The 26,082-nt window shown below is 45.3% G+C and overlaps 2 protein-coding genes across 8 annotated transcripts in view; one reads left to right on the forward strand and one right to left on the reverse strand.

Moving 5' to 3' along the window:
• Positions 1-26,082, forward strand: part of GRHL2 (grainyhead like transcription factor 2) — a 244,470-nt gene that overhangs the window by 165,775 nt on the left and 52,613 nt on the right. For 2 of the 4 annotated variants that reach the window (XM_037802650.1, XM_037802652.1), the window contains exons 14-16: positions 3,435-3,520; positions 14,701-14,765; positions 18,942-19,308. In XM_037802650.1, the coding sequence (XP_037658578.1) occupies positions 3,435-3,520; positions 14,701-14,765; positions 18,942-19,074 (284 nt within the window). In that variant the 3' untranslated portion in view covers positions 19,075-19,308. Of the gene's footprint in view, positions 1-3,434; positions 3,521-14,700; positions 14,766-16,398; positions 19,309-26,082 lie in introns of those variants that run through there. The other 2 variants (XM_037802651.1, XM_037802653.1) reach the window with 2 other exon arrangements.
• Positions 23,141-26,082, reverse strand: part of NCALD (neurocalcin delta) — a 313,506-nt gene continuing 310,564 nt past the window's right edge. For 3 of the 4 annotated variants that reach the window (XM_037802654.1, XM_037802655.1, XM_037802656.1), the window contains one exon: positions 25,704-25,840. In XM_037802654.1, the coding sequence (XP_037658582.1) occupies positions 25,743-25,840 (98 nt within the window). In that variant the 3' untranslated portion in view covers positions 25,704-25,742. Of the gene's footprint in view, positions 25,841-26,082 lie in introns of all 4 variants that reach the window. The other variant, XM_037802657.1, reaches the window with a different exon arrangement.

The raw sequence follows: 26,082 nt of genomic DNA on the forward strand, positions 1-26,082 counted from the left end.
CGCAGGTGAAAGTAACTGTAACTTGCATCATATTTAATGCCTGGAAGCCAGTCCAAAGGCAACCGTAGGACATTTTTGAGATTATTTTGAGCTGGAGAAGCCAGCACAAGAATTGCCATTAGGAATTGTATTGGGCTGTGATTAAAAGTAAACCTCTGAAATGTCTAAATCATGGAGACACATGAGGGCACTGTAACCTACCAGCATTTAGAGGAAACTTTCACCCCAGAGACTGTCTTCTTTGTAAAAGGACAGCGGAGTTACTGGACCCCTTGCCTGGTGCTCCCACTCTGAGCTGGTCTTTGTCAGCACAGGGAATTTGGCTGAGTGACAGCTCCTATTGTTTATTTGTTAGGAGTCCTCCAGAGGAGAGAATGATCATAATTATCACCAGTGCCATTATTGTTTGTTCATTTCGCCTTTGTAGCCACTTTGCAAGGCAGCTCAGTCAGTCACCTGGAGGCTGCCCCCGCGAGGTCTTGGATGCCTGATGGCTGCCATTGGCAGAGTGATTATTACGATTGATTATTCCGCCAGGGAGGCAGAGTTAATGAAAGCTGACCCTCTGGGCAAGGTGCCGGGGGTGTACTGTCAAACTAGCATGCCCTGAGCGTGCCTGTCAACAAGCCCAGCAGGAGAAGGGCATCCTGCCCTGCCTGGTGGTTTTCCGACAGCCCATCCCCACAGTGCCACCTCCAACACTTCCCAGTGATTCCTGAAACACTAGTGGCAGCCATACAATTCCAAAGACAATGATTTTAAAAGAAGAGATTTATAAATCCAGTGGAAGCAATACTCATTTTAATAGAACATGGTTTGGGTTTCCTTAGGGTCAGCCTTCTGGAAATCACATTTTTCTGTTGGGGAGATGGGGGAAGAAGTTGCAGAATATTAATCTGTAACAAGCACCAGCGGTTTTTTCCTTGACTTGAATTTTCCTCATCTTTGATGTAATTGAAGTCCTATGGTCTAATTATTTCTCTTCATTATACTAACATTGAGTCCCATTATAATGCCATTAGGCCACTGTGCCGGTTTGAATGTATTATGTCCCCCCAAACGCCATTATCTTTGATGTAATCTTATGTGAGCAGACCTTTCAGTGTTAATTAGATTGTAATTCTTTGAGTGTTTCCATGGAGATGCGCCCCACCCAACTGTGGGTGATGACTCTGATTGGATAATTTCCATGGAGGTGTTGGCCCGCCCATTCAGGGTGGGTCTGAATTAAATTACTGGAGCACTATATAAGATCAGACAGAAGGAGCAAGCTCCTACAACCAAGAGGGACACGTTGAAGAAAGCACAGGAGCTGCAGATGAGAGACAGTTTGAAGATGGCCGTTGAAAGCAGACTCTTGCTCCAGAGAAGCTGAGAGTGGACAAATATCCCAAGTGCAACTAAGAGTGACATTTTTGAGGAACTGCAGCCTAGAGAGGAACATCCTGGGAAAAAGCCATTTTGAAACCAGAACTTTGGAGCAGATGCCAGCCGCGTGCCTTCCCAGCTAACAGAGGTTTTCTGGACACCGTTGGCCATCCTCCAGTGAAGGTACCCGATTACTGATGTGTTACCTTGGATACTTTATGGCCTTAAGACTGTAACTGTGTAACCAAATAAACCCCCTTTTATGAAAGTCAATTCATCTCTGGTGTTTTGCATTCCAGCAGTGTTAGCAAACTAGAACAGCCACTAAATCATTTTGGCTGAAATGGAGGATGTGAAATATTCCTTCTTTGGAAATCTTTGGAGACACAGTCAGTCTATTCATTTAATTTGTATTTTATTTTTACACTTGGTAAAGAGGAGAAACTGCAATACCTTAGTGATTTTTTTTTTTTTTTTTTTTTGTAACACGCAAACTGAATATTCAACTGGCTACAGAAAGAAAATGCAGGCAGAACCCATCTGCACCCATGTAGACTCACCTTTGTAAAGCAAGCAGCTTTGATGATGTCTTTGGGGATTGGGGTGGAGGGGGGAGCCCAGGTTAGAGCGGATTTTGTTTCCCTCAAAACTACTTCCAGCTTCATTCTTCAGCTTGATGGCTACTGTAACTAAGTTGGTGCCCGACTGTGGGTGGAAGCCAGGCTTGGTGTGGGGTTTTTTGACTTTGCATTCTTCCTTAGTGGACAGGTATATGGGGCTTCCCCTTTGGTCCTCTTCCTTCTCTCTGGAAGAAGCAAGAGTCATGTCAAAGGAAAGAGGGAGAGAGAAAGGGCAATCAGCTCTTTGGGGCCAGTGGGCTGTATCTGAATGACAGATTCCAAGTTTCTTTTGGGACCCAGCATAGCCTGATTGCCGAAAGGAGGGACAAAGACAGGGAGGGCGATGGCAAGCAGAAGGAGCAGCAGCCAGCAGCTGTCATCTCTGAGGGGCCCTCGGGTGTCTCTTAGCCTCTCTGAGGCTCAGTTTGCTCATCTGCAATATCTGTGGTCCCTGCCGCCTCTCATATTCTATGCATTCTCACATTCAGAACATAAAGGAACAGAAAGCTGCATTCGCATGAACTTCCCAAAGGGTGCTAGAACCATGACAGTTGCTTCATGATAGCATCCACTGATTGAATTCGGGTTGCTAAGCATTTCACATGCTTGTCATTTTCTTTAGCCCCCATGAAATGAGGCGTGGAGAGGTTAATGGCTTGGCCAGGGCCCCACAAACAGTAGCGGAACTGCGGTTGAGCCCAGACCTGCCCTATTCCAAATCTCCCTTTGTTCCTCCACCTGCCTCTGGAGGTGCACCGTCGCCTGGGGTCTGGGGTCCTCTCTCCCTGCCCTCCCTCTCCCCCCACCCTCTCCCCCCACCCTCTCCCCCTCCTGGCCTCTGCTGTTGCTCACACACCCTTCTTTGATCTCTTCCTCAAGGTAACCTTGGATTCCCCTGACATGCCCCTCTAAGTCCTCTCTTTTTCTTTTTTTCATAGTCCTTATAACGAAGGGTCTGTTTATCTGTCCAGTTGCTAAATGCGTATCTGTCTCTCCAAGTAGGCTGTGAACTCCTTAAGGGCAGGAGTGTGTGTCTTAAGCCACTGCTGCAACCCCAGCTCCTGGCACACAGAGCCTGGGCTTTCCATGATGCTTGCTGAAGGAACAAACAGATAAGCAGAGCAAACAGGCCACAGAAAGGGATGTTATAATGAGGTTGTGCCCTCACTTTGAGATCTTCAAATACGAGCATATGCGTGAAAGCTTTTTGTAGCCTGTTAGATGTAACACAATTGTCTGTTTATTTCATTGAACTGTCTCCTTAGCAGGCCCTGGCTGCAGGTGGTGGAGGCAGTGGTGGTGGTGGTGGTGGGGGGTGTCCTCAGTCGTCCTCATCGGATGCTGTCTGGGCCAGGGGTCCCAGGAGCAGCTGGTACTGGTGGCCTCCAACCCCGTGGCAGTTTGTGGGATCCTTCAGTCAGACGGCCTTCTCCCCTTCTCTTTCAGTGCTCTTGTACGTGAGGAAGGAGACCGACGACGTGTTTGATGCTTTGATGTTGAAATCTCCCACAGTGAAGGGCCTTATGGAGGCGGTAAGCAATGAACCCATTTCAACCTCCAGGAAATCCACCAGGAAATCTGCTTGTCTTCTTCTTAGCTGGAATCTGGTTATTAAAATGCAGCTATTGAGTTGGCTCCAGAACGAGCTTTATTAAAGAAAAAGAAAAAGAAAATGCAGAGATTTCTGGAGACATCGATTTCTATACTGCCATGACTTAGTATCTTCAGAAGAAGGAAACTGAAAAACTGCCAATTCCCTGTCAATTTAAGGCTAACCAGAGTAAGATGCCATGTAGGAAGATTGAACTGTGAGTTTTCATTTATCTCTTTGCATGAAACCAAATTAGATATGTTTAACTTCTAAATGTATACAGAACAATTAAGACATCTTACAAGCTGTGATAGTGTAATCAAAAATAAAAATATGACCTCTTTGGAATAAGAAAAAAAATATTGCAGGATTACAATGATCTGAATAAAGATACTGAAGTCCCTCCCTTCCCACCCCCAATTTAGTTAGGACAATCCAACCTGGGCTCAGGTAAAACTATTTTACTATTACTAGCCCCTTTCCATCTGAATATGTCTCTAACATGACTCCACCTTGAATATGATTTCTGACTCCTTGTATTAGTTTTCTGGCTGCTAAAACAAATACCATGCAATGGGTTGGCTCAAACAATGGCGTTTATTGCCTCATGATTTTCAGGCTAGGAGAAGACCAAAACTGAGGCATCAGCAGGGGGTGCTTTCTCCCTGGAGTCTGGCTTCCTGAGGCTGGCTGCTGGGGTCCTCAGTTCTTGACTTTTCCATCACAGGGCAGTGCACATGGTGGCGTCTTCTCCTTTGTCTTCCAGTTCCTTTGACCTCCAGTTTCTTGCTTCTCTTGTGGCCTCTCTTCCTGTGGCCTTCTCTATAAGCCCTTCAGTAATAGGATGAAGACCCATCCTGATTCAGTGGGGCCACACCTTAACCAAAGTAGCCTCATCAGTGGGTCTATTTACAGTGGGTTCACTCCCACAGGAACGTTCAGGACATGTTTTTCTGGGGTACATAACTCCAAGCCAGAACATTCCCCACACCCTTTTTTTCTGTTCAACTACATTGGAGAAGATCCAGGGTTTTTGATACAAAAGGAGACAACAGAACTTGCAGGTACAATTCAAATTTGTTTGTTGGTCTGGAAAATTGCTACATTGGAACAGTATTCAGGGTTATGGGGCTAAACATTAAAATGCATAGGATGTTTCCTATAGATGTAGTCATACAATATGTGGTATTTTGTGACTTGTTTATTTCACTTAGCAAAATGTTTTTGAAGCTTATGTCAGTACTTTGTTCCTTTTCATGGCTGAATAATATTCTATTGTATGGCTGTATCACATTTTACTTATTTATCAGTTGATGGACATTATGGTTTTTACAATGTTTTGTCTGTTGTAAATAGTGCTGCTATAAGCATTTGTGTGCAAGTTTTCATTTGAACACCTCTTTTCACTTGAGGCATATTCCTAGGAGTGGAATTGCTAAGTCAGATACAAAGGGTCGTATATTGTATGATTACATTTATAGGAAATATCCAGAATAGGCAAACCCATAGAGGCAGCAGAGTAGTAGTTCTTAGGGGCTGGCAAATGGGGATCAAGTGCTTAGTGGGTACAGGGTGTCCTTTTGAGGTGATGAAAGTGTTGTAGAACTTGATCAAGGTGGCGGTTGCACAACATCGTGAATGTAACTAATGCCACTCAACTGTACACTTTAAAATGGTTAAAATGGTGAAATGTATGATATGTAAAAAATATTCATTTTTCATCTGAAATTTTTTAAAAATCGCATAGGAATGCTACCAATACAGATTTCCCACTGCTTCCTATGGTTGGCATAGCTTGAGCAGGGGCTTTGAGAGCTTGCTGATCTTTTCTGTCCTACAGGATTTTCACTGAATGGAGTTTGTGGTTACTGAATCTGCTCCCTATAATAGAAAAACAAAACCAGAAATGAACACAACAGATACCATGATCTAAATCTCTTCAGGTACATTGGGATTTTTAAAATGCCCTAAAATTGCCAAAGGTTAGACTTGTAAGCTGGAGAAGCCCATAAAATATTCAAACCTCTCTGGGTCCTTTAAGACCCTATGACTGAAAGGGACTTACCTAGGACAGTGGTGAATGTGAGAAACACGGGGGTGATTATTGACAGTGCACATACCTAGACGTCAACCCCAGGGATTCCGATTCTGCTGAACTAGGGGTGGAGTGGTGGCGGAGGGGGCAGAGCAGGGGTCAGGAATCTGCATTTTGAACAAGCTTCCCCAGGGAGATCAGCTAGGATGCATACCCTGATCGAGACCAATTCTGAACCAGTTGCTTACCCTATGATTCTGCCTGAGTCCTTGGCATCTTCTCTTTCCTGTCCATGACATCTGGCCAGTTCTGAAGTGTTCTGCTGTTGTTTACAGTCTGCCCCACCTGTGGTCTTGCTGGAACACAGTGGAGTTAAATGTCGCCTTCACTCACACCCAAACAGCAGCCCATCAACCTCTGCCCACACTCCCCATCACAGGAGAGCCAGGCCCTTAATTCCTTGCAGGAGGATCTCATTACCTGCTTTGCTTTGGTTAGTTGGGGTGGGGGATGAGGAGAGATTATGCCTGGTATTCTGTGACCTTGTAAACCACTGAGAGGTCAGGTTTCCTAGGCCACTCTGGTCAGATTCCTTAGGGCAATTCTGACTCCATCTCTTCTTTATTAAGTCTGGAAAGAAAAGGTTATATTAAAATACCAACTTGAACTATCTCCTCGCTTCCTAAGTTGTACAAATGGGAAAACAGGGCAAGAGATTCTCCTTCAGCATCCTCAGAGAATGTGGCCTGATGGTGAACTCCAAAGGAATGGCCCTAGCAGCTCCTGCAATTTTGAGGGCAGTCATTAGGAACAACAGGTTCTATGAAAGTGAAGACTTGAGCACACAGTGAAGGGAGAGGACAGAGTTCTGAAGGACCCTGTCCTGCTCCCTGTGGTGGAGCCCGAGTTTACATGGGTGGGGTGTGAAAGGGCTCCATGGGGGATGTGGGCTCTCTGAGAAGCAGATCTTCACTAGTGTGACACCAACACCAGCATACACATGTAGGGGCAGGATCCCTGTCTCTACTGCGGGTCACATAGCATGGGTCAGCATATGGCCTTTGGCTCAGAAAACCCGTGTTCAAATCCTGCCTGTGCCTTTTCCTACCTGGCAAGTCACTTAACCTCTCTGAGCTCAAGTTTCTTCATCCTTGAAGTGGACATGATAACAGTACCTACCTTGCTGTGAGGATTAAATGAGATAGTTTATATATAATACTGTGAGGTTCCTGGTGTACACTAAGTACCCAATAAAGGTACTTTTCTGCAGATTTTGGATTTCTCAAATACTTGGCCTCTTATAAATATTGCCCAAAATATGGAAAGTTATTTGGGCTTTTGATTTCATGATATAAGCATCCCACTAATTTGAAATTTCAGAGGAGGAGTGGAGCTGTGGCTATGGTGCAGGTGACTGGGTCTGAAACTCCGGAATTTGTGTGTGTGGGGTGGGGTGGGGGATTGGGGGTGGGGTTCCTCTTCTGAGCCCAAGACAGAAAACTGCTCCCAAGAATTGGGGTTTGTGCTCCATAGAACAAGACCCCACTTTCAAGCAAAGCCTCAAAACAAGAAGGCAACATGACCCTGGCCCCCATATTTTGCTTTGACTTTTAATTTCAAAACAATATCATCATGTGTAGGTTTTACATTTTTTAACAACTAAAAGTGACAAACACAGGGACAGAAATTCACCAGTGAGTTTGAAAAAAAAAATTCCTAATTTTAAAGAAATTTGTTTAATCAAGAGATACTATAGTTTGACTACAAGCCATCACTTTGAACTCTGTAGCTGAAAATGGCTTCCCATAAAAGCAAACATAATCATCCATCCATCGCAGACCCAACATGTACTGTGGACCTATGGTGTCGCTTCTCTATGTGAGGTCCGTGGGAATCCCTTGGGGTACTTTTAAATGATGCCATCCCAGAACCTCACACCTGACTTACAGAATCCTAGGCCCTGGAGTCAGCATTAATAACAAGCTCCTTGGTTGACCTTTACACCCGCTAATGTTTGAGAGCCACTCGCTCATGTTTTCTTTGGCTGGGAACTGGTACTGGGTTCTGATTCTGCCCTGAGGTCCCAAGTGCATATTCACTCAGAATGGGAATAAACCCCCTCACTATACTCTTTTAGAGCCAAGTCCCTGCAAAAGTGATTTGGTGCAGGGGAGTGGCCCTGCAGGCTATTTCATGTACCCAGCCCCACCCCTGCAGATTTTGGGAACTGGCCCACGCCTCAGATGCCTCCTTCATCCACAAGATTGGGAGGGTCAAATGCTGTCCCTTTTAAGGAAGGAGCTCACAACCTACCAGGGCCAGCAGACCTCGCAGCTCCAAATGTAAAATTATGCCTTCCTAAAGTCAGTATTTGTGTCATGCAATTGTTTTTGAAATAGGAATGCCTGCTTCATATCAGTGTTCACATTGCTTTGCTACCTTCTTCAATTAGTCATTGAAACACTAATTGTACCTTGACTTTCTCATCTGTATAATGGAGTCATCAAAGGTGTTAAATGAGTTATCCCATGGGAAATGCTGGGCTCTTGGCCAGGGCTTTTAGATACAGGCTGAGATGATGGCAGTGCAGGAAGATATGGATTGCTGTCCAACGAGGAAGCGTCTCTTATTCCTCCTGTTCAATTCCAAGTTCCCTACCCTCAGCCAAGCATTATTTGGATGCACAAGACAATCTGTACTGGAGGTTAAGAAAGTTTTTTTTTTTTTTTTTTCCTTTGTTAGTAATTCTTGGCAATCGGAAGTGAATTGCTGATTTGTCATGCAAACAGAATAGAGCAGTGATGCTGCCTCTCCTTCAGATGGGAGCTGAGGTTTGTTTCAGACGATGCCACATTGGGCAGATCTGTTGAACAGTTCAGGGACTCTGTAAGTTGGAGGACAGAGTAGAGTAGAGTAGGTCTGTTATCTAGGGATCGGGTTGCTTTTATACAGAGCAGACATTCTGTTCTCTGCTTGAGATCCTGTCACCGACTTTGCCTTAATTTAAAGTTGTTCTCCGTGTCTGGGTCTTAGGTCCCATCTCATGTGCAGGAACTTGGATTGGGGCTCAAATACTGGCTGTGTAGACCAAAGATATCAGTCTTATAAACTTTGGTTTCCTTCTCTACAAAGTACAGAAAATGCCTTGAAGAATATCCGTATGTATATACATACCTTTGAGGTATACTTCTACTGCCTTTGAGGAATGAAATTATTGTGTGATCTACGCCATGCTGAGTGCTTTCCTTCAGGGCAGACAGAATGATTCTTCCTATTTCTTGGTGCTCCTTAGCCTCCCAGACCACATAGATCTAGCCACTAGGTCGTCTGCCAGGTGTTCCCGAGTACTCCCATCCTTTGTGTCACAGGGATGAAATGCACTGTTCTTCTCATGTTCATGTTTGACATTATGTTGATTGAGTTATCCATGGAACTTTGGTGATTCACTTTGGCTTCCTTATTATTATAATGAGGTTTTAAACTTCATTAGACTAAAGACAAAGGATTTGGTGATGGTAATTGTAGTAGTGGTGGTGACATGATTTTTCAAAGTTTTTTTTTTTTTTTGATATTTGGGAGTGATTTTACCTGTTAATCTGATAAATAAAGGAGCTCTGGCATTGGGGTAGCTGGTGGTGGATACCTGAAACTATCAAACTACAACCCAGAACCCATGAATCTCAAAGACAATTGTATAAAAATGTAGCTTATGAGGGGTGACAATGGGATTGGGAAAGCCATAAGGACCACACTCCACTTTGTCTAGTTTATGGATGGATGAGTAGAAAAATAGGGGAAGGAAACAAACAGACAAAGGTACCCAGTGTTCTTTTTTACTTCAATTGCTCTTTTTCACTCTAATTATTATTGTTATTTTTGTGTGTGTGCTAAGGAAGGTGTCAGGGATTGATTTAGGTGATGAATGTACAACTATGTAATGGTACTGTGAACAATCGAAAGTGCGATTTGTTTTGTATGACTGCGTGGTATGTGAATATATCTCAATAAAATGATTAAAAAAAAAAAAAAAAGGAGCTCTGGCTACAGTGGCCTTCTTGGTAGTCACTGAACCCACCAAGCCTGCTCATACCTCAGGGCCTTTGCATGTACTTTCCCCTCTGCCAGAAGTGCACTTCCTCCACATCCACGAGGCTCTCTCCCTCACTTCCTTCAGGTCTTCGCTTCAGTGTCACTTTATCAGATGCGCCTTCCCCAACTGCCCACGTCCATAGCATCTCCATGATTCTCTATCTCCTTCCCTTGCTTTGTTTTGTGTCATAGCACCATTATACTTGGCATATTTAATATTTGTTGGGCGTTTATTGTTGTTCTCTTCCCCAGTAGAATAGAAGGCTCATGAGGACAGGACTTTTGTCTCCTGGTGGCTGTGTATCCGCAGGGCCTCAAGTATAAAAATCCACAAACCAAATTGAGCATCTACTATATATACCTCCATGCTGAGTGCTGCGGGTGGTCCAATTACACATGCACTGCTGCATTTGATCTTCACAGTATTCCTGTGAACTTGACAGCATAAATACCATTGTCACCATTTTACAGATGTGGAAACTGAGATCTGAAAAAGGGGCTGCCCAAGGTCAAATTGCTCTGTAGAGCAGCAGAGCAGACTAGGATTCAGCTCTTTTGAGTTCCATCCCGTCCCTCAAACAACTTAAGTTCTGTTGGAGAGATGTCCACATATGAAAAGCTATTACAAGAAGAAGATGCATTCCAATTCACAGCTCACAGCAACTAAAGGAAAGAAGATGAGGCAATAATAAACCACCATGCATTTAGCAGTGTGTATAGTGGTTGATCAAATACAGCCTGGGTTCAAATCCTGGCTCTGCCACTTATGAGCAGTGTGTCCTTGCCCAAGGTACTCAACCTCTCTATGTTCCAGTTTCATTGTTTCTGAAATGAGAATAATAATATCTATCATGGGATATAGTATGCATGAGTTAGTATGCATGTTTTTTAGAGTAGCACATAGAAATACCCAATAAATGTGTGTGTACCTAGATAGACACACACATACATATAGAAATATATACATGTGTATATGTTTATGCATATGACTTTAAGTGGATGGGATGGGGAGTCAGATAGGGATCATCCCAAGCCAGAGGAACAAGGGAAAGGGGTAGGAATTTTCTCTCTCAGTGAAGCTAGCTGAAGCACACAAGAAAAAGGTTGCTTATTGTCTCAGCAGCACCCACCTCTAGCCAAGGTTAGACGTGGCCTCCTGAGCAGCTCATGCATGGAGGGAAATCCATCCTCCCTGATGCTTCAGATCAAATGCAGCCTAGGAAGTGTTTGAAAGCAAGAGTCCCCTGATTTCTAAATGTACATCTAAATATGCCCTGAACGGTTTATAACTGCAAATATAGAAGTAGCTGGGTTCTGGACAAGCAGTTCCATTGGCATTGTGGACCCCAGGTTAAAGAAGCCCTGGCTTGGACCAACGAGGTTGAGGAAATGGCAGCTCCAGGAAAAGTGCTGATGCAGGTTGCCCCTCAAGCATTTTCTCCTTGTGTCAGCTCTGTTAACTGGGAGTGCTGAAGAGCCCCAGGCAGTGTGAAGGTGGTGAGCTCACTCCTGCCTCACACCAGGAATTGGCCACACCTAGTTCCTGCTCCTTGCAGCCCTTCAGCTGCTTCAATCAGAGTCCTCTAGGTGCAGAGCCAGCTAACTTTGGCATTTCCCCCTTTTAATTTGCGTGTGCAGGTGTGGAACCCAGGAGATGTGACAGACAGTATAGGTTCTAGGCCTGGGAGAAAGAGAGAAGGAAGTGCAAATTATTCCAAAAGGAGATTGTGTTGTGTTTTGGGGAGGAGTGACAAAAGCTATGCCAACCCTCCATTATTCGGAGTATCTCAAGAGATGTGGAAATAGCATGGAGATGTTCAAAGAAATTTGCTAGTATTGGAGTTTATCTGGACAGCTATAACATGGCATCTTCCCAAGCAGTTGTTAAATGAATTTTGAATTTCTGAGGAGAGCTGAGCTTCTATACAGCCAGAAGTATGTAGGAGTATTTCCAAGAATGTATATAATATTAAATCAAGTATATTGATTATATTTTTCAATGGTTCTTATTTACTAGTCTCTTCCAATTCTAAAAGAGGTATATTGAAGTCACCCACTGTAAGTGTATTTTATCAAGTTTTTCCTAAATCTGTAATAAGTTTTACTTAAGTGCTATGCTGTGGATGCATAAAGTTTTATAATTGCTATGCCTTTTTCATTAATTATGCTTTTTATCCTTATAGCATCTATTTTTACCTCATCAACCTTAAATTCTACCTTGTTTAATATTAATCTTACTACTTTTTTCCATTTTTATGTGCCTTTTTAAAAAAATTTTATTGCATTGAAATTCACCCAACATAAAATTAATCATTTTAAAATGAACAATTCAGTGACATTTAGAACATTTACAATGTTATGCAACCATTACCTCTTTCTAGTTTCAAAACATTGTCACCCCAAAAGTAAACCTGTACCAATTAAGCAATTGCTCCCCATTTCCCCTCCCCCAGCCCCTGGCAACCACCAATCTGCATTGTCTCTATAGATTTACATATTCTGTATATGTATTAATGGAATCACACAATATGTGACCTTTCGTGCCTGGCTTCTTTCGTTTAGCATGATATTTTCAACATTTATTCACATTTTAACAGATATCAGTGCTTCCTTCCTTTTAATGGCTAAATAATATTCCATTATATAGATATGCCACACTTGATTTATCCATTCATCCATTAATGGGCATTTGGCCATTTCCACCCTTTGGTTACTATAAACATGCATGTACGTGTATTTGAGTCACTCTTTTCAGTTCTTTTGTGTATATACTTAGAGGTAGAATTGCTGCGTCATGTGGTACTTCTATGTTTAACTTTTTTAGGGACTACCAAAACTGTGTTCCACAGTAGCTGACCTATTCTACATTCCCATCAGGAATTGTACAAGGGTTACAGTATCTCCACATTGTTGCCAACACTTGTTAGTTTCTGACTTTTTTTAATTTTTATTTTTATTATAGCCATCATAGTGGATGTGAAGTGGTACCTCTTTGTGGTTTTGATTTTCATTTCCATAATGACTAATGATGTTGAGAGCTTTTTCATGTCTTTGTTGACCATTTGTATTTTTTATGTTCTTCCAAAGTGTCTTTTCAATGTTCTGTCCTCTCAATGGACGCCTGCAACCCAAGTTCTGTCAATTTCACTCTCTGCCTATGGGCCCCTTTAGATGCATCATTTGTCATTGGCTCAGGTGTGGCTGTGGGGCAGGTCCCGTCAGTGATGGTCCATAGCAGGCAGGCTCCTGTTCCCCAGCCTCAGCGGCAGTCATCCCTCAGCTGCTCCTTCTGGGCTTACTGGGAGGAGGAGAGTTCTTCCTGTGGGGTGGAGGGGTGGGAGAGCAGGAATCTGTGATTTTCTGCAGAATAAGCTCTTCCCAGGATCCAGAGCCATCCAGGCCTTGCCCAAAGGCCCTTACATCGCTTGTTCCAGTCCCTGCTAGACTTTCCAGTAGCGTAAGCCCCAAAGCCTCAGCTGCTCCTGGGCTCAGAAGAGGCAGGCAGCTTGGATTGGGGAGTGGAAAGGATGCAAAAGGCATTAAAGAGCAGGTCTTTCGAGAATCCGTCTCTCAGACTACCTTTTTAAAAGTGATACATGATCACTGTAAAAAGTGAAAAATAAAGTAGTACAGAATTGTACAAAGTAAAAAGTAAAAGAATCTCCTTGTTTTTGTCTCATTCCTGTACAGTCACCACTGTTTATAGATTGGTGAATCCTTCCAATATTTTCTGTGAATTTACATATATACTTTTTAAAAATACCAGTGATAATACACTCTACACGCTAGTTTGCAACTTTCTTTAGTCACTTAATATATCAAGGACATGTTTTGTGTGAAGAAATAGGCTTCTCACATTCCTTTTAATGCTTGTGCCATTTTCAACTATGAAAATAACAAAATGTATCTAATGGATGTTTGTTATATACATTTTTTTTCTCTGTTGTGCACAGTGATACTTTGAAAATCTGTAGACTATATTACTGGATGTAATATCTGTAGACTATATTACTGGATGTAGACTATATTACTGGATGCAGAAGATATCCCAGAAGATATTCTGGGTCAAAGGATATATACTTTTAAGGTTGTAACAGCTTCTCCCAAATTTCCCTCTCAAAAGGTTGAACTTTTACTCTCTCATCTATGGATTATGAAAGTTGCTGTTTACCACATTCTTGCTAACACTGTAACATCAATTGTTCAGTTTTTGTTGGTCTGATTATTAATAATAGTATAACATTGTTGCTTTAATTTGAACTTTTAAAATTTTGTGAGGTGGGGCACTTTTTCACTTGATTATTGACCAATTGTATTTTTTTCCCTTTTTTTCCTTCATTTTTCCCATTGGATTGTTAGTCTTTGTCTCATTGCTTTACAGAAAGTTAAGGAAGTTGGTTCCATGCCTGTTATTTGTGTTGTAAAATGTTTCCCAGTGTATTATTTGTTTTAGACTTTTATGGTGTTTTTTCCTATATTGATATTTTTCTCTGTTGTTCTGATCAATTTTACTTATTTTTCTTAAGTTTTCATGTCTTGCTTAGAAAGAGCTTCCTTATTTTAATACAACAAAGAATTGACTTTTCTTTACATCTTGTACTTTTATCGTTGCAGCTTTCACATGTAAATCTTTGATCTACTTGGAATTTATTTTGGTGTGAAGAGTGGGGAAGGGATCCAACTTAACTTTTACTTTTTTTTGTATATGGCTACTTATTTAATCCAATCTCATGAATAGAGTCCATCTTTTTCTGGCTGATTTTAAATGTCACCTTTATAATAGATTAAATTCCCATGTGGCTGACTTTTCTGTTGAAAGATTTAAGGTTTGTCTAAAGGGAGAGCCTCACAATGAGGAACTTTGAGGACTTGACTCACGAATGAAAAGCTTTGGCGCTCAGGAGAGGCTCCAAGAGAATGAGGTTAGAATGTGATGTCTTGTCTTTGCTTGGTTTCTCCTTCCATGCTCATCAGCCTTTTTGTTATTGCTGTTACAGATATCTGAGAAATATGGGTTGCCAGTGGAGAAGATTGCAAAACTTTACAAGAAAAGCAAAAAAGGGTAAGAAAGAAACTGAACTTAAATTTACTTCCAAATCACATAAGTCTACATAATGTCTTAAAAAAAAAAAAAGGAAGAAAGAAAAAGAAAAAAGATGATGACTGCCTTTTTTTAGTTCTGTCATCCACCTTCAATAAAAATCGTGTGTCATGCTTCAAATGATTGCAGAATGGCACTGCAAGTGCAATGCATTTTGAAGATCTGCAGTGGAAGAGGGAGGGAGGGAAAAAGCACATCGGCATCATGTCAACAAAGATGCCCTATTCCAGTGCCAGGATTAGCGGATGGAACGGAGTCTGGCTGTAGTGAAGATAAGGTGGAGAGGGCGAGACCACCCCTCTGCAGAGAGTGAAGTTTGTAGGAAACCATAGCTGCTCTTAGGGTTGGTTTCAGGGTGGTGTGGTAAGAACAAAAAGGGCACAGGGCATAGGGGGTACTTCTAAGGTAATTATTAATAAAATAATCTCAAATGATCATTGGGCTTGCTTATTCTCTGGGTTCTGCACCCCCTGCTAAGTGCTTTATATGCATTGCTCTGTTTACTCCTCTCCAGTCTATGAGGTACATTCTATTATTATCTCTAATTTACTCTTGAGGAAACTGAGCCAGAGGGAGGTTAAGCATTTTATAGAAGAACCAGGTTAGAACTCAGATCTGTAGCCCCAAAGTTTAATGGCTTGGCCACCACCTTCGGCTATTTACCACCTCCGAGTCCCTTCCGAGAATAGTGGTTACAGGAGCTGGATTTGGTGCTCTGGAATCAGCTTCTAGAGCTATTTTCCCATTAAAAAAACAGAAAATGGGCCTTTAAACTCTTAGCTGGGCTTTTGTCATAAATGAAACTTGTTATCTGGGATGCTCAGGTCTGTCTGACTTCAAATAATGGGATTGTGTTCAAGGTGTTCTAAATCCTGGACAGACCCTAGAAATTGCTTTACAGGGAGAGCCTCACAAGGAGGAACAGGTAAGAGATTCAGAGTGAAACAAAACTAGTTTTAAAATCTAGCTCAGCCAGGTTGTAGCTGAATGAACTTGGGAAAATGATGTCATTTCCGTGAGCTCAGTTTTCCCACTTTCAACATGGTGAGAACACCTACCTTCAAGGTTGCTGTGAAGACGAAATCAAGTCTCTAACTGGCACAAACTCTGCTCACCAAAGGGTGGCTGAAGTTACTGTTCGTTTTCCACTTCCTCCTAAGAGTGGAGCACTTTTTAAAAGTTCATTTTCTAGAGGCAGTGTAGTTTAATGTAAAGAGTTAGGGAGCCTAATTATTTAGGTCCTGGCTCTTCAGGATTTCGGGCTCTGCTAATGTCTCGAGGCCCCCATTTACTCATCTGTAAAGCAGGAGGGTTGGGCTGAATGATCCCTGAAGCCCTGCGAAATAGAGTTTTGAGGTTAGTTCTGAGAAATCGAGGCTTTGCTATTAGTCTCCGCTTTTCTCAAAGTGGTATCTGAGGGGGGAAATAATAGAAAGAAGGTCTTCTTTCCCTGCCTTGTCTCCTCCACCTCTCCTAGGCTCTCTTGCCAAAGCATGGCAGGGACCCGCCAGCCTGCAGCCTGCCCTTGGCGTGATGCCCTGTTCATGGTGGTCTTTGCTTTTTGCCTCCCCCTTCCCACATCCCCACATGGCAGCATCTTGGTGAACATGGACGACAACATCATCGAGCACTACTCCAACGAGGATACCTTCATCCTCAACATGGAGAGCATGATGGAAGGCTTCAAGATTACGCTCATGGAAATCTGAGCCACCGTCCCGCATCCCCGCTGCAGGAGCTCTCAGCCAGCCCCCGGAGAGACAGAGGCCCTGGCCCCAGACACGCAGACCCATGTCACCCATCTCTCAACTGCTGTTACAAGACTGCGCTGGGGAGTGGGGCAAGGAACAAAGCCCCTTCGTTGTCGGTATATTTAGCCCACCCACCGTGGGGCTGCCGGGGAGCTGAAGCCCGAGCCCCTCGGGTAGTTGCCTTGGGCCTGTCGGATCCTTATTTATTGCCCGCCTTTTCCCAGAGCCCGAGGTCCAGGCCTGCCAGGATTCTGCAGGTCTCTGCTGGCTCCAGATGAGACCCTCAAGAGCCCCCCACCCCTCCGCTTCAAGGGAAATGCAGCCAATCCATTCCTCCCAAGGAGCTTGAAAAGTTCTTGTTTCTTCTTCCTCACCTCTTTGCATCTCCTGAGTGTCTGGACAAAACTTAGCTACTTCTTGGTGCAGGAGTCACAGGTGGGGTGAGACGGGGGTGCCTCCTTTATCAGCAAACCCCTTCAGTTGCTCTGGGGAAGGGTGTCTTGCTCAGTACCTCCAGGGGTTCCCAGCGAGGGGCCACGCTGACTTGTACAGGAAGACATTGAGCTGCAGTGTAATTAGTAAGTAACAAAGCAAGTGTGACTGGCTCTTGTGTACATAGTGTTTATAATAATGCAATAATATATTTGATCTATGGCATGTGGGCATGTTTACTGCCACCAGCCTAGGGAAGGCACATGCCTTTAGACTCTGCTTTCGCTTTCTACAAGAGGTGTTGGCCTCAGCACCTGTTCAGGAGGTGTGCTGGGCTAGGGGAGTGGCATTTGGGGTGTCAGGTGACCGTGGTGTGTGCCAAGACAGACGCTCCAGTGGGCATGCCCTGGGACTTGGTCCCTGTCCCCAGGGGGAGCCCTCCTTTCTCCATGACCATGACTTGCCCTCAAGGCCACCGCATGTGCCTCTTGGTGATGTGCTTTGCTTGACAATTCCTTTGAGCTATCTCGTGAGAAAGGTCATACTGTCTGTGGCCCTGCTGCAGAACTCCTTGGCAGTGATGAGAATCCTGGACACTGCATGGTGCCTAACAGTTTACAAGCACGTCCTTCATCTCACATGGCCCCTGTAGCCCAAATGCAGCTCCAAGAGTGGCGCCAACAGCTCGGCTCTGGATCGGCAGGCCTCAGCGGCTGGCAGGCCTCAGCTTCTCCCGGGCCTGTCAGAGACGCCCAGGAGGGAGGGATTGGCTGCCTCTGCCCCTGGGCGCGGGATGCTGAACGAGCCAGCGAGTGAGAATGGCCCAGGAGCCCCGGCTCTTCTGGAACTAGCCTCAGAAGGTAAACTGAAGAGACAAGTCTGGTATGCCTGCTCCATGCCCCAGGAAGTGAAGAAACGCTTCCCTGAACAAAGATAAAATGAACCACGTGGGCTGCTGTTCTCTTTAAGAGGGCAGGTTCGTGTTCACCCTTGAGGGTTGAAGCACTGGCTAGTTGGTAGCCTGACACATCCTCCCGCCCCAAGCGCTGGATCTTGGGTGGGTTCTAGGGAGGGCCCAGATTTGTTTGCAAAGCACTTTGACGTCTTAGCTGGAGGCTCCCGCTCTCAGGGCTCCCTGCCCCTCCACCTCGCCTGCCCCTGAGGCCCACAGCAGGACTGACAGGCTGCTTCTCCTTGCTATGCAGACGAATTCACTGGAGAGGAGAGCAGGTGCTTTGCCCAAGAAGGTCTCTGGTTGGTGGCTGGGAGCACCTTTCAGTGTTTCCTCTGGACAGTCCTCCCTCCCAAAGCATCTTGGAATCAGCTCTGCTCCAGTCTGTCCCTCCTCTGCTCTGTGACTGCCATGCCCTGGACTGGCAGCTTGGGTGCCATCCTGCGTCCTAAAGGGGCTTGGCTCTAAGAAGGGTAAATTCAGTGTTGGAAATAACATGCTATGCTAGGCACTTCCCATGCTCCTTCAGTTAGAAATGGTTGCAAACGTTGGTTAGACGTGATGGTAAATATGATTAGGGTGGGGCATAGGAGCCCAGGGGAGGGAACACAAACAAAACTTTGGGTAGCCTGGCATGTGCTACCAACTCCTGTCTCTCTGGCCTCTTTGGAAAATTGTTTGCTGGGCCTGCCCTAAGGCAGAGGATAAATCTGAGGAGGTTTTGTGTTTGTCTTAAGTCCTGGAGCAATCACTGTGGTGACCATTGCCAGCTGAAAGCAGGGGAGGCCAGTGCCGCCAAAGGGCCCCCTCTGCAGCCTCGGGGCTTCCCCGGTTACTGTCGTGTGTCCTTCACTGTGGGATATGTTAGCAGAAATTAGATCAATCCTCTCGTGCAACATTTCCCGGGCAACAACACTCCAGAAAGACAGGAAAACTTGCCTCCTCTGTCTGTTTTGTCCCTTAAACTAGTTACACTCAAATAAGCTTTTTTTTTTTTTTTAGCCGTGAAAGCTGGGGGACACGTGAAGCAAGTGTTTCTCTTTTATATCCTCAAATTGTTTTAGACTTTACAGGTGTTTGGAAATTGAGACTCCCTGAAAAAGTTCAGCTGTCATCTCTTGGAATTGGCTCCTAAAAGGGGAAGGCACGTCCCAGCCCAGGGACTTAAGAAACATGAAATAAGTTCCTTCTTATTTAAAACTCCTGAAAATGCAACAGAAATTGAGGGTTTGTGCCAAATTCTATGAATGGCCCTTTCTTAAAGATGAACAAGGGAGACTGATATATGTACAATTTGCTGTCATGTTAAAACAAAAAAATGGTAAATGTAACTTAATAGTTTTGTAAATGGGAGAGGGAAAATCTATAAATACAGTTATTTTATTTTTTGTACATTTTTAAGAAGAAAAATAAATATTCATAATGTAAACATAAACAAATGCCTGGTGCTTTCAGTGAGGTGGGTTTTGGGGCTTTTTGCCTGACGGGGACCCCGGAGCATCCTGGACACCTTTGGATCCTGGGCTTGAGCAGAGAAGGCTTTCCTCCCGAGGTAGCCTTCGCGTGGCCAACCCCAAGGTTAAATGAGACGTGAAGGAATCAAGATGTCTGAAGTGAGTCGTTACATCCTCCCCAGGGTGGTTACTCTTGGCCACCTCCTCAGCCGGGGAGTGGGTTGTCTGTTCACTGCCGACCTTGCACATTCCCAGGCTCACTTCTCAGGAGCAACCGTGGCGCTTCGTGGTTTCTTAGTTTGTCTGCACTGACCTCTGCCCAGAGGCTAAAGCCTCCTAGCTCATGCTCCAGTTTCCTCAGGACTGTCTCCTCCCTAGAACCCACAGGCTCCCCAGTCTCTCTTGGCTCACATGCACCCTCGATGCACTATTCCAGTATCTGTGGCTGCTTCTCCAGTGGCTCCCACTCCACTGAGCCTCACACACACCTTTAACCCGTATCCATGGGCATTTCCCAAGAGCCCCTTAGTTCCAAAACAAATAGCATTTCTGCATTCTTCTGCACCTCACCTTCTCTCTGTCTATCCATGTCCACAGCTTGCTAATCTTGGCTAAAAATTTGCCTTCTGGCCTAACTCCTAGCCAGTGGCAACCCCCAGCAGCCTCTCTGCCTGAACCTGTGGGCAGGAAGAGGAGGCCGGGAGAAGTGCTTATCGAGCAGGCTGTTGGAGGGCTCGTGGGTCACATGGCCTCGGTAGGAGGTCTGAATGCTCTTCCCCATCTCCCCATAGGCAGTACCCCCTCCATGGGTTGAGCGCTGCTCCCCACATATGCCACCCCCCCCCCACCCCAGCTCCCTGGATTTGGCAAGGACAACCAATGAGCAGAACCACAGAGTCCAGTACAGTGCCTGGCTTCCTCTCTAGGTTAATTCAGTTTAGTTACCATGGCCCAGGCTCTGTACCTGGGGATAATGAGGCAAGTTAGACAGTTTGCTCTTGAAGGAGGCAATGTGCAAAGTGGTAACAGTCTGGTTTTCCCAGCACAATTGAGGTCTGCTCTGGGAGAGTCAGGGCTTTGTCATCACCCTAGTCCTAAGGCATACAAACCCCTCTTACCCTAAGACACTCACAGAGTGCAGGAAAGGTCTCCAAACCTGACCCACACCTCGGGAAGGCTGCCGCTCAAGTACCTGAGCCCCGTGTTTCTGGAGTGTCATCAGGACTGGGGAAGGGATGCTCCTTGTCAGTACAGGTCCTCCAGACGCAGATCCAAAAACAGCAAGAGAGGTTCAGGAGATTTACTGGGGGACATTCTCGTGAAGGAGAAAGGAGAAAATAGCGGGAGTAGACAGAGCGAGCCTGCAGGCGGCATTATAGGTGTGACATCAGCAAAGAAGAGAGGGAAGGCTGGGGAGGAAGCGCCTTGGACCGCAGCGCAGTTCTGAGGAAATAGCCAGGCTGGTGGGGGGGATGGGTTCTGAGGAAATAGCCAGGCTGGTGGGGGGGAATGGTCACCTTTTGGAAGAGCCCTACTTTGGGCAAGAATGGCCCAATGCTAACACCTCCGCCACGGGGTAGTTGACTGGGAGCAGCCTGAGGACAGCCATCGCCCGGAGTGAGGGCCGAGGAGCTGCACCTGAAGTCTGCTGATCAGCTGTGTTTCCCACAGCAGATTCTCCTAAAGGAGCTGGGGGTTGGGGGTGGGCTTCCATGGCCACCACAGCCAGCCTCCTGCCCCAAAGTCACTAATTAGAGATTCATTTAATACTTTCATATGTAAACATTCTCTGAGTAGGTTTCTAGTCTTTAGGTATCCTTCATCCCTAAGCTCTCTGAGTGCCTCAAATGGGTGCACAGGTTAATTTTGGAAACCCAGGCATTCTAGGAAAGAACAGGTCTGCAGGTCTAGGAGCACTGGACCTGAAGATGCAGCAGAAGAGAGGAAGGGGATGTTGAAAGGAGACTAAAGGCTGGGCAGCAACCCCCTCTTCAAGCACCACACTCAGGAAAGGACTCGATTTGGGCTCTGCCATCGATGTGGGTGTAAACTACTTTGTCATTGTTTTCAAGGTGCTGGACCAAGGTTACCAGCTGAGCTGTAACCCACCCCCAGGGCCCCCAAGAGTACAGGCTCTTTCCTTTGTTGGGCCCCACTGAGTGCTCCATGTGAACCCAGTAAACTGATTACAAACCGGTGTTGGAAATACACATTTTGAAAGAGAGACTCTGACCATCTGTCTGTCTATGCATGTATGGTGTGCTGTGAGTATTTAATAAGGGTCTGCAAGCCAAATTACACAGCATTTTTAAGTGTTTTCACCATGTCTTAAAGAGAACTAGTAAAATGCCTGCCATTTCCTGGAACAATGCTAAGAAAAGTCATGACCTAAGGCTCCCTGGGGCCCTGACCCTTTTCGGGCTATGGGGAATGCTTGCGGAGTGATCACTGTGTCCCACCCCTGGGGATGTCTGGGACCAGGCACGGGACATTCTCACCCAGCACTGCAGACGCCCAGGAGCTGGCGAGTGTTTTCAGTTCCCCTAGCACAATGCGGGGCAGGTGGTCGGCATCCAGCGGTACGACCCCTGCCTGGATTGCCTGTACCAGCGGTGAGACCCTTGGCCTGACATCTTTTCAGTAAGAACACAAGATTACCTCACACTCTCTATCTTAGGTAGATTGGACTGATATTCTACTACCTTAGAAAATACAGGCCTCAACGTTTTTTCTCTTCTTCAGCCACCTCAAAAAACAGAAAATTTCAGGAGAGTGGTGAGCATATTCCTAACAAAGATGAGGTGTGTGTAAAGCATCTCCCTTTCTTTCAGAGGCAGTTCTTGTGCTCCCCACCCTGACTGAGAGAATACTTCGACCCTTCTTCAACTGGTGGGGACTGTCCATGCCGGAACTAGGCAGTGAGGGGCCTTAGTTGAGTTTGGGCATTTGGACAATGCCCTGAAAATAGGAGCCTCAGGCTTGGAGAGTTGCTGGGAACTGCCAGGCAGCACCCATTTCAGCCCTCAGGGGCAGGTGTGCAGGCTCCTCCCTCACCATCACCACCATGGGTGACTTGGTGCTTACTTGTGTTCAGTACCCATGGGCCTCAGGGCCACTGCTGGGTCCCCCCCAGGCAGACTCAACTGCCACCCTAGGTCTAGTTGACCAGCCCTCGAGACATAGGGCACTCAAGTTGGCAGCCCCCTCTTTCCTATATTCATGATGTTCTGTGCAGTGACAGGAACAAACAAGCCAACCAACATCTTGATCTGAATGGGCTTTGAGAGCGGCCTTGAACTGGCTCTGCATAATGTCACCTTTTCCAGTGAATCTTCTCCAGACTGAGAGATGGAGAGAAGGACGAGGAGGATAATAATTTCCTTAGGCTTGCCCAGACGCCCACTGAAGAGGAAGTTGCCTCAGTTTCTCCTTCTGCTGTGCTTGATACTTGAACTAGAATTTATAGCCCCAGTTGTTAGGGAGATGAGAAGAAAGTGGAGGGAAAGTGAAGGCCCGTGATGGGGAGGGGAGTGAGGAAGCCCATACGTAGACCAAGGATGCTTTTGGACAGGGCTTTGGGCTCAGTAGTACCAGCATTCCCCACTTCACAGACCTTGGTTTCCTGTGTTTCTCTAGGACAGAAACCACACCCAGGAGGGAACCAGTATCAGGACCTGAAGCCTCGGCAAGGCATAGATTCAGCTGGAGCAGTTTAGGCATGAAAATCTCACATTCCAGACAATCTTATTAAACTATAAACATGCTTTAATGCCAGGCAAGAGCAACACGAAATTGACCGATACAAGGACCACTCCATGTGATGTGATTTATAAATATATATTTTTAAATCCACTCATGGAAACATCACTCCTGGGCACACTGATGGGACAGCACCCTCAGCACCCTGCCCCTGGCCCAAACAAGTGTGTGAAAAGCCGTGCCCACTGTACAGTCCTTTGGGTTGTAGCCACTTTATTCCAGTCCCTTGAACATCACAGGCTGGCTTTATTTGGGGCAGAACAGACTCCACTGCCAGAGGCCCCTGAACACAGCCATGACAATCAGCCTCACACAGGAATGATGTAAACCTTTAGGCATTTCAGCCTTCTGGGTGCTGTGGAGTCCCTTGGACAAACTTGAATGCGTAGGATTAATGACATACAAAGGCTTTCCTGGGAAGGAGGAGAAAAACAACGCTCAAGAAAACACAGGGTCAATGGCAGGCCAGGACGAGGACTGTCTCGGTACATGCTGGGGAGTGCCAGCATTCATTATCCAGGCCTCTGGCTCTGTTTTCTTTCCTGAATAGCTGGAGACAACCTTCTCTGCTCCAGGTTCCAGGGGACAGAGAGAGCCTGGATGAGATGTCATGACCGAGGGTAGAGCCCGAGCGGGCTTTTCTTAACATTAACTGATTCCACCCATCCGAGGGAAAGAATTAGGTCTTCAATTGAGAGTGGAAAAAAGTGGGCTATAACTTCTGGAACCTACTGGAACCTACTCCCTGTCTTATGTTAATTCCCTCTTTTTCAAAAATGGATTTTACCACTTGGCCCATGGAGGAATTTGGTATAGAACTATGAAGAACTGACACTGAGTCCAGGTCTCAAAACGTTACCCTGCAGAGATGGTTCATTTTAGTCAACGATACAAATTTGGATTTTTGTTAACATTTAGAATGGACTCAAGGAATACCCAAGAATGGTCTCGGCATCATTTTTCTTATGTTTTTGACATTGGCAGCTGGGAGGTCCCCCAAGGGACCTCTTTTCTTTCTCTTGTGCAGGTTCCCCCATCTACATTGTTTAGTGTTTGGGCCTCCCCAAGCCAAATGCCTGCCTGTGACCAGCAATTTTGATTGTTACCCTTCAATTCAAATTAATGTGTATGAGGTCATCAGACCACTTAGCAACTCAACTTGTGCTGTCACTTCTGAAAATAGAAATTTACTTTCAGAGAACATAATGATGGGAATACCTTTGGCTATCGCATGGTGGGCCTTGGAAGCCACAGATGTACTTGCCCGTGCCTTCTTTATGATAAATCAGATGACTTCTTGACCTCCAACTCTTTGAAGGGCCACTGGGGGCATGGAAAAGTGAACATTCCAAATATTCCCCAACCATGCATGTAGGTTAAACCATTAGGAAGTCTTAAGAATTTATACTATTTTTTTCAGGTCTGCAGAATATTGATGTGCTCAGAAAAGCTCCAGGTCTCCAATCTCATGCTGCCAGTGAGCTCATGAGCTGGGCGGGCAGGCCATCAGCCTCACCCCTCTCAAAAATGTTAACCTTCTGGTGCTCCAGTTGACACATCCCACTTGAAGCTGCCCTGCTTCTGTTCTTCAGGTACTGCTACACTGGAAAACTAGTCAAAATCAAGGTTGGGGTCCCAGTCATGGTTACTTTTTACATTTCTGGAATATATAAAATATACCTGTTGATTGATACATTTGTGCAAAGAAAGACAGGACTTTAAAACAAAACACAGACATTCATTAGAGTTGGCTTACTTCACAATAAGCTACTAAAAACAGTCTTCTGGAATAAGATTGTATTAGTACTCACTAAACATGCATTTCATTTAAACAAGGCAAAACACTTAATTTTGTCTGTATTTTATATACAATAGTAATTTGTTTTTGTTTTTGCTTTTAATCACAATAGTCAACAAGATGGGTCTGGTTTTGGAATATAAGTTAACATTTGTGTTTAATTTCCAAAGACGCTCAACCAGTGTAAACCTGTGAAAAAATAGCTGAGCTATCTTTTTCCTCTCCTCTATTTACCTTAAAATGTTCACAGCTTAGAAACTTCAGCCTGCAGGTGCAGGGGATGGAGACCTGGGGAGTTCCCCAGGTCTCTTTAATAGCCTTGCCCCAGAGAATGATTTATTCTAGGGAATCCAGCCTCTGGGGCCATCACCCCAGAGATCTGTGACAAGAGACCCAGGTGGGGAGTGTCTGTCTCTCAAGCTTCCTCGAAGCTTGCAGTAGGACCACTGGGTTGGATTTGCTCCCTTCTATCGCCTTCCCGAGTTTTAGGTTATAGAACAGAGACATTAGAATTAAAAGAAAAAAAAAATAACAATTAAAAGTTGTCAGAACAATGAACACCACAAAGTCTGCGTACGACAGCACTGTCCACAAGCGCGTCGGAGCACTGGGCATTCCCACGAAGCATCCACGACAACAGAAGCTGAAGGCGTCATGGAGGATGGCGAGCCTGGCTGCACGGGGGGCAGCATCACCCTCAAAATTGTTTGGCCAAAAAAAGAAAAAAAAAAATCGCTAAAAGGAAAAATAAAAAGGGAACCCAAGCAGCTCTGTGGTTCGTGGGGACGCGGCTCAGAACTGGCCCGCGCTGCTGGGGTCGCACTGCAGGAGGCGCACTATGGACGGGTCACTTTTGGCTCCTCGGATGAACTCTTCCAGGGAGAGTTTTCCTGGAAAGCAAGAAGACAGGTGAGTGGTTGGTGGCATCTGCAGGCACTTGCATGCCTGCTGCTGCTTCTTGGTGGCAGCACCCACTCACCTCCCCACACCTAGCAGCTGCTGTGATGTCCCCAGCAACATCTCTCTGGTATAAAAGCCCAGTCGAGTGTCTTTCCAGTGGTAGTGCTAAGACCCGTGGGACAGGGGCTCTGCTGCCCTGTTTGCCATGCATCACCAGCATTCATTAATTCAG

Source organism: Choloepus didactylus, chromosome 14 (genome assembly GCF_015220235.1).
Source record: "Choloepus didactylus isolate mChoDid1 chromosome 14, mChoDid1.pri, whole genome shotgun sequence".
In the NCBI taxonomy this organism is placed as follows: domain Eukaryota; kingdom Metazoa; phylum Chordata; class Mammalia; order Pilosa; family Megalonychidae; genus Choloepus; species Choloepus didactylus.